The sequence below is a fragment of the Hypomesus nipponensis genome, chromosome 3 (assembly GCF_054491055.1).
Source record: "Hypomesus nipponensis isolate SF chromosome 3, ASM5449105v1, whole genome shotgun sequence".
Classification (NCBI taxonomy): Eukaryota; Metazoa; Chordata; class Actinopteri; order Osmeriformes; family Osmeridae; genus Hypomesus; species Hypomesus nipponensis.
The window spans coordinates 9,314,551-9,327,836 of NC_140363.1; the positions used below are offsets into that span (position 1 = coordinate 9,314,551).

The window sequence follows — 13,286 nt, forward strand, 5'->3', positions numbered from 1 at the left end:
AATATTAGTTGTATTTTTATTTATTTCCATGTTGGTATAATTAGTGCTAAGTGAGGGTGGGCAGTTGGGGCGGCTGGGGAGCAGGTCCCCCTCCTCAGTTCGGGTATCACTGTGTTATCTGTGATTGACGTGACGTTAGCGTTTTGGCAAAATTAGGGTGTCTGTGTCTCTGTGTGTATATGCATGTGTGTGTGTATGTGTGTTTAGGGGGGAATCCAGAAACCTGGACCTAGACGGCAGCATGTGCCTCCACCTCCGTCATGCAGATTGCACCCGGGCCAGCCCGTTGACTATGATTAATGAGCCCGGGGTGCTGCCTTTGTTTTCTCCTGCAGCCGTTTAGTGTGAAATACAATCCCCAAATATTATCTATCCCCTATTAATCCAGTAAATTTGTTCACACCACACATGTTGTTTAGAGCAATTTACAACCAGAAAGGGAAAGATGGGGGTGCTGAGCACAATTGTTTTTAATTACTTGCCCTCTAATTAAATTCATTAAAGGATAATAAAATAAATGAGAAAAAAAAAGCTTTGAAAGCTGGAGTGTAACACATGTGTCATGTCTTCCTTGATGTAAAATATGGGATGTGGGATTTTCAGGGGGCAGTCATGCTGTTCGGGGAATGTAGTTTTTTTTATTTCTCCAAACGTATGAATCCGATACCTTGCTAATACTACAGGCATTTCCTGGTGATGGCTTGCCTCACTTTTAAACTGTGATTTTTTGGGCTGAGAGTCTAGACTCCCTAAAGACCGGAGAGCAATTCTGTGGTGGAGAATAGTGAAGTCACTGACTACAAATATAGAAAAAAGAGAAGAAACTTTAGACATCATTGCTGGTGTTCATCTGCCTCTAAGTCTTCTCTTTCTATGGTGAGTAACATCACTGAGGCAAAGAAAAATGTGTGTGTCTGTGTTTTTGTGTGTGTGGTGGAGGGGGGGGGTGCAATTTCCTTAAACACAGTCTGATGTAGAAGGGAAATGACTTCAACAACGAAATGGCAAACAACCTGGCAAGTCATCGGGATTAAACAGTCGTCTATTGATAAGATCAATAAACGTACAATGGCACTTTCTGTGGGGATGTGCAAGAGTCTGTGAGAGACACACAAACAAACAGCCCCACTTAGCCACTCACCCTTCACTGCAAGCAAGCAAGCAAAATGTAAATGCATCCCAGGCATTAAGGTATAAAAGTGCCATTAGTGGTACTGTGCTTAGCACTACAATGGTGTAGGGAGAGTGCCGAACAGAGATTACCGCTGCCTCTCCTGCATATCCGAGGGAGGCTTTCTTTGTAAATTCCTCCCCCACTGTGAGCAGGCTTCACAGCTGGTTAACGGCACCGTGTGTGTGTACCCCTGCCCTGTTTACATGCTGGCTCCGGAGCGATCTCCTCTCCTCTGTGCATCCTCTTCATTCCATCTCCTGGCTTCTCTCCTCCGTCGCAGCTCGCTGTGGCTCCCCTATAGCCACTACGCACACAAGCGGCACACACACACACGCACACACACACACTCAAACAACCTCTGATCCCAGATTTTGGAGCCATTACAGTACACTTCCCCTGCCCCTTCCCTGATTTTTATCTTTTTATACCATCACATTACACTGATCCTTTTCTACCTATTACACACGCGGTTCCCCACCAAAGCCCTGATCCTTTGATACCTAGATGGGTAAACTGCTCCAGCCGCCCCTGACCTCAGCCTTTTAGACCAATCAGACTAGACCGCCTCTGAGGCCCAGGTCTTATCTGATCCCAGCGATCCCCAGTACACAGCTTCCCATTGAAGTCCTCACGGTGCACTGAGCCCTTTTAGAGTGCAGGACCACGCTGGTGCACGTCAGCCTGGACCTCGGCTCATCACAGCCATCATACTACACTGCCCGGCAACAATCGGGCTTTCTTTCTGATGCACCACAGGTCAGATAGGGAGTCTGGCTCACGGCTGCATTGTTCAGCATGAAAGGAAGATCACGTTCATTCATGTGTCCTGCTGGCAAAAAGTAGAGATATGTGCGACAACGGAATATCAGGGAGGGATTTTTTTTATGGTCGGGAAGATGATGCCATAAATTAGAGTTTAGTTAGTGTAATTTTTTAAAATTACGTTTTAAATCAAGTTATTCTGTTTTACTGTCCTACATGTCGAGCAATAATAAAATAAGATGTACACTAAAATGTTTTACAAAGTGTTCCCTCTTATTGGTGTCCTGTAAATAAAAAGTACATTAAATGTTCATCAAAGCAGTGCAGTTTAGCACAGCAGAGTGTAGTTTTTAGACTTTAAGACCATTGTACAATATGACTGATCTGAAAGGGATATTTGACTAATTAATCTAGTCTTTCAACAGAGAATACATAAAGCTTTAATAATTTGTAGCAATGTCTGATAATCGTAATTAAAAAAATTATATATATATATATATTCTGTACAGTTTTAACTAAATCCCCTCAGTCTAGCTTTTGTATTATAACCTGAGTCTGTACGCATTTGTCATTACATCTAGAGTGTGATGAGTACATTTCCTGCCAAAGGCATAAATACATTATTTTCTGTATATGCCACTTCAGTGAAGGGCAATTCAACCCAAGCACACACTTATGCACTAAGCTCAGTGACACTCCTTTAACAGACCTTTAGAGTGTTGTCTACTTATCATTATCCACAATTCAATTTAAGTGTTCTTGCCAAGGGCACTGAGAGTATAAACTATCATGTTCAAATGAAAGGAAATATAATACATAAATAAATGATGTCCCACAGTACTTTTACCTCTTCTTGATCACATGAAGAAAGTTTGTTTTGCTTCATTATTTCTGCTTTCAGACAGGCCTGAGATATCTGGTTTGGTTAGTTTATAGGCCGACTGCTGATGTTTATACAAAATTATCAATTTAACATAAATAAATAAAAAACACATTTCCGTTCTTCCCATAACAGTGCAGTGTTTTGGGTGATTTACCCGTGTTTTGTATCCATTTGTTACGTGCGACAATTACGTGCATACATTATACAATATTGTAAAGACTGAAGTTATAATTTCACATTAAATTAAGCTCAGCATATTTTTTATCTGAGAAATACACTGTAATATAGCGTCTTCTTGATGCAAATACAGTAAAAGGTGAAGCAAACTCAAATTCTGTCTGTATTTTACTCTTCTCAAATCCTGCCTGTGGCTTGTAGAACACAGCAGGGCAAAGAGCTCGATCTCCGACGTCAGCGCCAATCACATGCAGCTTTACTGAACTTTAGTAAATCTTGGCCAATTGGGGTACTTTTCATTCTGATGCTGGTGCTTCAATTTGCTCGCGGGAACCAATCAGGAAGTTGTCAGACTCATGCTCCTCGTATTTATGGTAATTACTCCGTTTTTCGAACATATACAATCGTAAAATGTAATCGTATTTCTTTCTTATGATGCGGAATTGTTAACAGTGGGTTTGTAGGTGATACATAATTGTTATATTGATGGATTTAAGTGGTACGTTGCCCTAAATCCAGTTAGCTGGTAAGCTAACAAGGAGACGATTTACCTTTTTCATCTGATGTGAAGTTTAACAGCTGATTGCTCAGATAGCTTTATTGTTGCCATAGCTACTGACTGAACATATGACCTGAGATGCATATATTGGTTGTAGGTGCGTCTGAACAAAAATGAAGCTGTCTCGTGCTGAATATAAGGAAATAGTAAGATGCACTGATAATTTGAGACCGACACGTCAGTGCATGAAGATTCTGAAAGAAAGATTTCCCAAGTAAGTTCTGCCCCGCCCTCTCAATATCATATTGTTGCAATGACATGATTGGTATAAGCCGAGTTGGTGGCCTATCCCTCCCAGTTTACAGATACATTTTGCCTGCTGTGACACGGAGGATGTCAAGGATCCAGAGATTCTAATGTACAGTATCATTATATTGTCAAAATGCCGCATACCCTTACAGCAGCTAAGTGTTACTTAAAAATGTTTTATAACAAAAACAAATTCATTAAAGTTGCCAGGCTATATGACAATGTTTATTGTAAAATAAAAATACAAACAAAATAACTGTTGAACTTTTCCAGCCTTGGTATCCAGCCATTTCGGTGTTGTATATAGGCTTTAACATGGCCGGCAGTACATTTTATATTCATATAATTTCATGTGATATCTGTTCATGGTCATTGATGACCTGATGGTTATAGGACTTGCCCTTTTATTGTTAGATTTAGTTTTAGACATTGGCAACTAGTCCGCCATACAGCCAACTGCCTGCCTGCCTGGGAGTGTAAGCGGGGGTTAATGGTGGTGTTTGCATTTCTCCTTGACACTGAGGGGATGCTCTTTATTGAATGTAACACATGCAATCCCCCAAGGCCACCAGGACACTGCTGATCCCACAGAGGTCACTGGCAAAGTTGCATGAATTTGGAGCTTCCTACTACCATTATGCCCTAATCACCACTAGGAGAAAGGTACCGGAGGGTTCCCCGAGGAGAACACTGCCTACCTTGAACATGCCTTTGTTCTCAGTCGTCAGCGTTTTACAGAATATGTTATGTGCCCCGTGAATCTTGCCTGCCTGGTTATTTGTTGCTTAGATATATTTCCTTAGGTTACTGTTGTCTTTTTGTTCTTGTTTAAAATCCTTCACACTAGCCTAATGGGGGTTCCATGTCCTTAACCCAAACTCAGACTGACGATATTCTTCCAAGAGCCATTTTTGGGGGGTGATAATTAAAAGAAAACATTTGAAGGTTTTTGGTTCCTATATTTCTGCATGGCTCCGTCCTCCCAGCGGTGCTGGCCCTCTTGTTTAGTCTTGGCGTTATTGTTTTTATTTCCTTCACCGTAGCCGTTCTCAGGGAGGCCCCTGCTCCTTAAAAACCCTGAGTCTCGTCACCAGGCAGGGCAGACAGGCACGGCGGCACTGTTTTCACAGCCTGCGAAATTATTCTGCTTGTCCAATCAGCTGAGGCCGGGCTCTGGAGGGTTAGTGATTGGACTGGCAGGAAATCGGGCTCTTAAGACATAACATATCGACTAGGCCATCCATCATCTCTTAGCATGCGCCCAGGCACGGCAGTCAGCCCCCCCCCCCCCCCCCTTGCCCCCCACACATTTGGACTGTGTGGGAGCCCTGCGTAAATACTGGCCAGGCTGGGGGTGGCAGGGAGGGGGGGTGGGGGCGGTAGTCAGGAGGGGATCAGCCAACATGGACCTGGCACTAGGAGTGGACTAGTGTAGATGGTGTAGGGGGATTGGAGGGTGGGGGGTGGCACGTGGACTAGCCTACTATGGGAAACACGGGGGCTTGTGGACTAGCCTACTAAGTACAGTCGATGGGATATGGGGTGGGTGCGGGGCTGGTGGGGGGGGGGGGGGTAGACTAGCCTACTGTTTAGTGACAAGAGTGGAGGACCATCTGTTGTAAGAACAGACCAATAGGTAGGAAAACACAACTACAGCTTTTTCCAAAATAGTGAAAGTGCATCATATTACTGTAATCTCAAAAATCACAAAGTACAAATTCTCTAATATTATTATTTTGTCGCCATTATTTGTCCACACTCGTAGCTGTCCGTTTGTCATGCGAGACGAGGCAGAGGTGAATATCCTGCATCCCCTCAATCTGGATTTGAGCAGAAAAGCAATTGGCAATCATAGCTTTTGATAGGGCGTTCCGTGGGAGGAGCACCCGAGCCCCTGACGATAATGACTGTGATGGGCCGATTCAAGGTGATTTCCACGGGACGTCTGTCAGTCTCTCTCGTGTGAGGAGCTGAATAGGGGGGCGGAGAGAAGGAGGGACAGAGAGAGAGAGAGAGAGAGAGAGAGAGAGAGAGCGAGGGAGAGACAGAGAGAGGGAGATGCGTGGCCCCCTCATCTGTATCGCCTGCATAACACAGATGTTGGGAGTCATCTGTCAGCCTGGGCCTCTCCTGCCGGGCCCGGGCTGTTCTGAGGGGGGGAAACAATTGGACACGGTGCTGTCACTTTTCACCCCCTTGCTCACAATGGAGGGACATGCAAATACCATCCCCTCCGCCCCTCTCCCTCCCCTCTCCCTCTCGCTTCCCCCACCTCCCGTCCGGCCAGGGTGCCCTGCCTTGTGTCTGCGTCCCGGCCACAATGACAGGCCGGCAGGCAGGCAGGCAGGCAGCGCTGGGGGCGGGGTGATTGGTGGGGTGGGGGGGGGGGGGTGACATCAGTCCCATCAGGCCTTTCTCTGGCCCTGTATTAGAATTGGAAATGATTGGCTGCTGCTCTCAGAGGCCTCGCCTGGCTTCCCCCAGTCTGGGAGGGACCCCACTCCCTCTGCTCTTTGTCCCCAGAGGGAGGGAGAGAGGGAGGAGGTGAGAGTTGCAGAGAGAGTTACAGTGAGACTAAGAGAGAGAGAGAGATACAGAGAGAGGGAGAGAGTAAGAGTGTCAGGGACTTCTGGTCCCTGTGTGCTGCTACCGTATGAATGAATTTGGGAGATAATGATTATTCTCCTCTTTAAAACACCATTTAGTTCATTCTGCATATGGCCAGAGTTTGCGTGAAGGGTGGGAGGATAGGGGGAGTGAGGAGAGACAGTGTGGCAGATGCTGCTATTTTGGATTATGTTTAAAAAGGAAAAGTGTCTAACACTCACACACACACACACACACACACACACACTGCACAAACTCCCTGACTCGGAGTCCCTGAACGCTTCTGAATCGGGCCCTAATGTGTCGTTTTCATCAGCGGCGAGGCGGGCTGCAATATGGTGCCTGTGACTCGCCGGGGGAATATGAATGTTGATTAAGCATGCGTTCAGCCTTTTGAAATTCTGAAGAAGTGTCAGAATAATGGATGTTGAGCAAATGTCAAGCATTTGTTAATTTCTCTGTTATTTGGGGTTTATCTAGCGTGATCTGGGGGAGGAACTCCAGGACCAGGGTTGTTATGGCATGTGCCATTGATATGGTAATTTCTTGGCTGCAGACACTTTGTTTTTCATGGTGATATCGCGGCTGGGGAGGAAGCAGAGGGGCTCGCTCATTGATTATTTATTGCGGTTATGGTGTTTTATCTCTCCATTACATGCTAGTTAAATCCACAGGATCGGTATTATTTGTTAACCAACCTCTGTGTTCTCCCAAACATTGAAATGTTTTTTTTTCTTCCCAGTACCACACAAATAAGTCAATTCAACAGTCTTACAAATGTAGCCTAGTTCCGACAATTTTCCAAAAATTGTAGTTCTAACTTGTTTTCAGTAAATATTTTATTTGTATATTTTATTGGTACACACTAATATACGTCAAACAAGTATTCATCCTGATGGTTCTGCAGCATTCTCACTCTTCCTTATTTTTGGGAACAGCATAGAATAGCACATCTCACCATTCTGTTGAATTTAGCTGGCCTTTTCCCCCATATTATTTTACTGCAAAATGTAAAAATAGTCAGTATTCTTTTACACCTCCCCTCCCCTTTTTGGTTGTTGCCCTTTTTGAAATCGACGTAGGTGTTTCATTGTAGCCCCTATAAGTCAGCGCCAGGGTGCTGTTATCCAGGGTGTTGCTGTGTGGATGTGGGGCTGACATTAGCCAGGGCCGCCTCTGGCTGTGAAGCTGCCGTGCAGGGCCCGCAGTCAGGGACAAACTCCCCAGGAGCCTCCCCTGGCCTCCACACGCCTCCTGGATCTCACCATGCACGCCACCACAACACACACAGGCAGCCGCTGTGCATTGTGGGTAGATCCTTCACGGCCAATGGAAGCATTCCCAGCCGGGAAGAGCTAATCACAGAGCTGGAAGGGTTGACATGGTCAGAGGAGAGGTAGGAGGGACGGAGGGAGGGAGGAAGGGAGAGAGAGATAGAGAATAGATAACAGAAAAAGAGAGCGAAGGAGGATGGGAGAGAGAGGGAGGGAGAAAGTCAGTGGTGAGTCTATGCTGAGTTTACAGCTTCATGTCAGCTTGAGAAGGCCCATGAATAATTGATGTGATTAATTACTTGATTAGGAAGTTCCAAACTAATACGCTTCCTCACAGCAGCAGGATGTCCTGCTCCACCCTCAGCACCCTTCAGCCAGAGCAAGACAGTAAGACCCAGATCACTGGGGCAGAAAGACCCAGGGAAGCTGGTGTGTGTTGGCAGAATGAGTTGGCAGTGATTGCAAATGGTTCCTAAGTTGTCCCTATAGCACACAGCGTATGTGAATACAACTTAAATTCCACACCGTGTTTTTTGAAAACACACCTTTTGTAATACACAATCAGACTCAGACACACACACACACATTCTGACAAACACACATGCCGCAAGAAGGCATTATGAGTACAGTACAGCTAGGCAGCTATGCTGCCTCAGGTTCCGTTTGCATACTGGGATCAGTTGCAGAATAGAAATGGAACAAATTGCCCAGAATGGTACAAGCGCTGTGGCTGCACTTTACGGAGTCGGCAGTTGGTCAACAGAATGTTTTTTTCTTGCCAGACCAGAGGACCCCCCCCCCCACACACACACACACACTACAAAATGGATATTGTAGAGCTCACTTTAGATTTCTCGGTGAAAGTTCACATAGGCAGCAGCGATAAGAATCACGCTATAACCGTAGTAACACGCCGTAATTGGCTGCTGCGTGTTTTCATCACGAACGGCGTTGTGAGGAGCTCTGCCTCTCATCCCTGATCACTATTAGGACTGTGAGTGTGCTGCGGGCTGTGCGCTACACCACGCTTCTGTTACAGTCCTGACATCTTGGACACCTCTGAGGGCCCACATGTAAAGATTGGACTTAAGCAAGAAGGGAGGAGATGGGGGGGGGGGGGGGGGGGTGGAGGTCATATTTCCCCCTGTCAGGAGAGTTGTAGGTGGTGAGATGCCCTGTTGTGCTTCTGTTCAAACCATCTCTGCCCCCCTTCCCCCTTCCCGGCCTTCCATGCCACTGCTTGACTATAGCTTCCTCCCTTCCTCCCACAGGCCCTGGCTGTAGTTTATGGCCCTCATGGCCTGATGGAGTTATGGTTCTGGAGGCGTTAACAATCACCAATTTTAAAAGACTTATAACAAAATAAAAATAAACATAGTAATAGATGTGATATTACATATGGTATGTATGCCATATACCTTGCACAATAAGAAATAATTGGCCTGTTTGACAAGTAATCATTTTATTTTACATTTACATTAACATTAGGCAAGGCAGTTATAGATAACCAACTTGAACTGTAAACATCTTTGTTCATTAAACAAGTATTTGTTTGTAGCGACATGACAAGATGTAGCTTTGTGTATGTGTGGTTTGTAGAGATGTATGCCAGTAAGTCTGTACATTAAGAACGATAGATTTCTGTTTCTGTTGTTGATGATGGCAGGCTAGACGTTATGAAGAGACAGATGTTATCCCTCTCCTATCAGCATGTATAATTAGGTCAATTTGCATATAGTATTTAACCAAAACACATCTAGCTATTTTCTTCCTCGTAACATATTCGTTCAAGGCAAATAGAATACATTTTATGTCCCAGTTTAATGTGAGAATATCTCTTGTTTGGAAAGCGTTCTTGTCACAGAGAAGATCATCATCATCAAGTATTTGCAAATTATCCCACACATAGCATGTTTCATCAACCAAAAAAGGGGTCCAGTCGGAGTAGAACCACTTTGGAAAACTAGAAGTCGTAGTCCCAACCAGGAACATTCACTTGTCTTAGATCATCCACACACAAGATACCCATAGTCTCACCATGTAGTTGTTTGTACAATCATTAAATATTGTACTACTAATATGTGGTACATGTTTCATAAGATTCTACATCGCCATAAATTGACTAAGAGAGAATACTACATACAGTGGAATCATTGAGCAAAATCTGAAATGTATTGATGAAATACAATCTAATTACAACATTTTTTTTTGTATCAAAGCAAACCGAATTTGCTACAAAAGGAAACTATCCTACAGTATGTGAACGTGTACTGCAGTGTTCCTCACCTGGCTCCAAAAAACAAACAAACAAAGGAAAACAAAGGATTGATTACTCTCCATCAACACTCTCTTGTGGATTTGGCCACAAGTTTTCATCCACATTGCAATAGATGTTTTCATTTCGACAAACATCTCTGAAAGAATCTTTAGGCATGGCGAATCCAGGCTTGACACTTGTCTGCCTTCATGTAATTGCATGCCTCATCTATGGCCTGGAGAAGAGTAACTTGTTCATGAGGGTGCCTATGGTACACCTCCATGTGAAGAACAATTCCTCAATTGAGTTGAGGAAGGGAGAGTATGGAGGCAAATAGAGGGCTGTAAATTGACTAAGCAATTACAGTACAAGGCCTGCATACCTATAGGTGCTGCTGGTTTTCAAATCTGAAAACATGTTAGCTTCGTCCAATTTGTTCATGTTTCATAGTAATTGGTGTCAATGGATCTCGTTATACTGAAACTTTCATGTTCTAAACTTGGAATATTGTTTGTCATTTTCTGTAAAACTATGCATTAAGAGAAATGCAAGAGTTACTTATAATTTTGAACAGTAGTATCAATTGACAGTTAGATCATTGTAATGTAAGGAAATGATAGACATTTCAGATGTTATTTGTGAATTTTATTTTAAAATGGTGATACATTGATCTTTAGTTGCATCATTTTCAACAGATGATTATAGTTCAATTAACAAATGATCTAAGGTGTATGTGTAATGTATCCAAGCAATTGAAAATCGTGTTAGCGTTTTGAAAAAATGTGCATTTTGATCAACTGTTGTGAGTTTTGTGTCTAGAGTTTTGAGAAAGGACATCAAGGTTCTGAAATGTGTGTCAAAGTGTTGTTGAGTGTGTAAAAAAACTGTAAACTGTCAGCCAGCAAAACTTACCCATTCGTCCTTACCAAGCCTCAAATGTCTCCTTACCCAGCCTCAAACGTCTCCTTAATCCAGCCTCAAACGTGTCCTTACCCAGCCTCAAACGTCTCCTTCATCCAGCCTCAAACGTCTCCTTCATCCAGCCTCAAACGTTTCCTTCATCCAGCCTCATACGTCTCCTTAATCCAGCCTCAAACGTCTCCTTACCCAGCCTCAAACGTCTCCTTACCCAGCCTCCAACGTCTCCTTACCCAGCCTCAAACGTCTCCTTACCCAGCCTCAAATGTCTCCTTACCCAGCCTCAAACGTCTTCTTACATAAACGTCTCCTTACCCAGCCTCAAACGTCTCCTTACCCAGCCTCAAACGTCTCCTGACCTAAACGTCTCCTTACCCAGCCTCAAACGTCTCCTTACCCAGCCTCAAACGTCTCCTGACCTAAACGTCTCCTTACCCAGCCTCAAATGTCTCCTTACCCAGCCCCAAACGTCTCCTTACCTAAACGTCTCCTTACCCAGCCTCAAACATCTCCTTACCCAGCCTCAAACGTCTCCTTACCCAGCCTTAAATGTCTCCTTACCCAGCCTCCAAGTCTTCTTACCCAGCCTCAAACGTCTCCTTACCCAGCCTCAAACGTCCTGAAAGTCATTAGTAGGAATATTGTCCATGCCTCAGTTAGCTTCATGCCCTGAAGAGCGAGGACATGCACCACTCTCTACACGCAGCACCAGCTAACGCTAAGTACTGTCGCAGCATATGATCCCCCTGCCATTAGCCAGGTGGCTTTCATTAGGTAAATTACTGCTATCGTTTATAATTAATTATTTGTAAATAAGAAGATTTTGAAAATAATTGATAGCTTGTAGACATCCCCTCCCCCCCAAATAATCTTGTTCTGGCTTTTTAGAGCACATTAAAAATTAAAATGGTATAGTTAAGCATTATGAATTCAAATGTTTTTTTGTTTTGTTTGTTGTTTGTTCTCCACTGCATCATAGACAGGCAGCATACAGTATGACAAATTATGTGTGCTGACTTAATGAGCAATTTAGCCTATAATTCAATACAACTCAATGCCTCAATGTATAGAGAGCCAAGCTACCAATACACAATGTATATACAGTTAATTATAACATGGGAACAGACATTCCACCATCATAACATCATGAAGCTCCTAATTGTTTTAATCAAATCTGGTGCTCCACTATTTTGGGCTCCATGCATATTAATGTTCTGCGCTAGGTTATAAGGAAGGGTAATTATGTGGAGAGTGAATGATTCCCTAACTGCTCTTCTGTTACCTAACCTTCTGTCTCCCCGAGCCTGGATCCCAGACAGGAGGGAGGCTTTAGAGTATTCATCAAGGAGAGGTCAATGTGTTTGTCGCCATGTTTTTTGACCCTTTAACTTCTCAATGAGACCACAAGAGTCTGTTGAACATCATTCATTTCCTTGTGTGCTTGTACCCGGATTTATATGACATTTAATTGAAGTCAACAAATATAGTTAAATATATGTACGGCCTATGTAAACATTGTGTGATAGTTGTAGGCACATTCCAGGTACATTCCTCACTTTTGTCTCCCATAATGGCACACAAAACACATTGCAGACAATGATAAGCTACACTTATGTGAATTGAACAGGTCTATAAGTGTATTGCAAGGCTCCATCTGCCTGGCTGTTTACTGATGCTATCATTGTCAGGTCTTCCGACTTCTGGGCATTGTTATTGACTCTTACTGGAGGAGGACCTCATCAGATCTTCAGATAAGCTGAGAGGAAAGATGATGAAACCAACAACAATGGTTCCTACCTTGTTCAATCCCTCCACCTCTGTTTCCTTCTGTTGATTTGTTTGCCAAATACATCTTTTTTTTCTTCTTCTTTTTTGCTGCTGCTGCTGAATACAAGACGTCATAATCTACTATTTTGAGAACAAAACAAATCCCATACCAGCTAGCCGCCATCCCACCTTTTTACAGTATGACCTGCATTGGATTTATTGAATTACATACACTATTGAGTTGTAATTTACGTAGCAGCATGTGATTGGGGCTGAATGGAGAACCAAGGGCTTTTCCATCCATTTTCGGGTTATCACTAGCCCAGAATAGAACCCCCCCCCCACTACAGGTCTTGTGATATGAATTAGGGAGGTGGGTGAACGTGCTCTGAGTGTGATGCTTCTGTGGAGGGAATGAAAAGATCAGAACTCTACTTGATGAATCAGCTTGGTGCTCCATACTTTAGCATGAAGGGAACAAAGTGCACCCTGGAGAGCACAGTTTGAATATACATGAATGTCCAGCATGCAATAACTTACTATTAATGTCCATTCAATGGAAAGACCTATATACAATATGGCCGCAGCGTAAAACCTTGACAGACACTATAAAACCTGGACAACCCTTGGTTTGAATCAAGTTATTGAGCACCTGAATA

The 13,286-nt window shown here is 43.7% G+C and overlaps 1 protein-coding gene across 4 annotated transcripts in view; it reads left to right on the forward strand.

Annotated features, from left to right (window-relative positions):
• Window positions 1-3,321: 3,321 nt before the first annotated feature.
• Window positions 3,322-13,286, forward strand: part of cdin1 (CDAN1 interacting nuclease 1) — a 61,398-nt gene continuing 51,433 nt past the window's right edge. For 2 of the 4 annotated variants that reach the window (XM_084675353.1, XM_084675350.1), the window contains exons 1-2: window positions 3,322-3,370; window positions 3,653-3,769. In XM_084675353.1, the coding sequence (XP_084531479.1) occupies window positions 3,669-3,769 (101 nt within the window). In that variant the 5' untranslated portion in view covers window positions 3,322-3,370; window positions 3,653-3,668. The other 2 variants (XM_084675352.1, XM_084675351.1) reach the window with 2 other exon arrangements.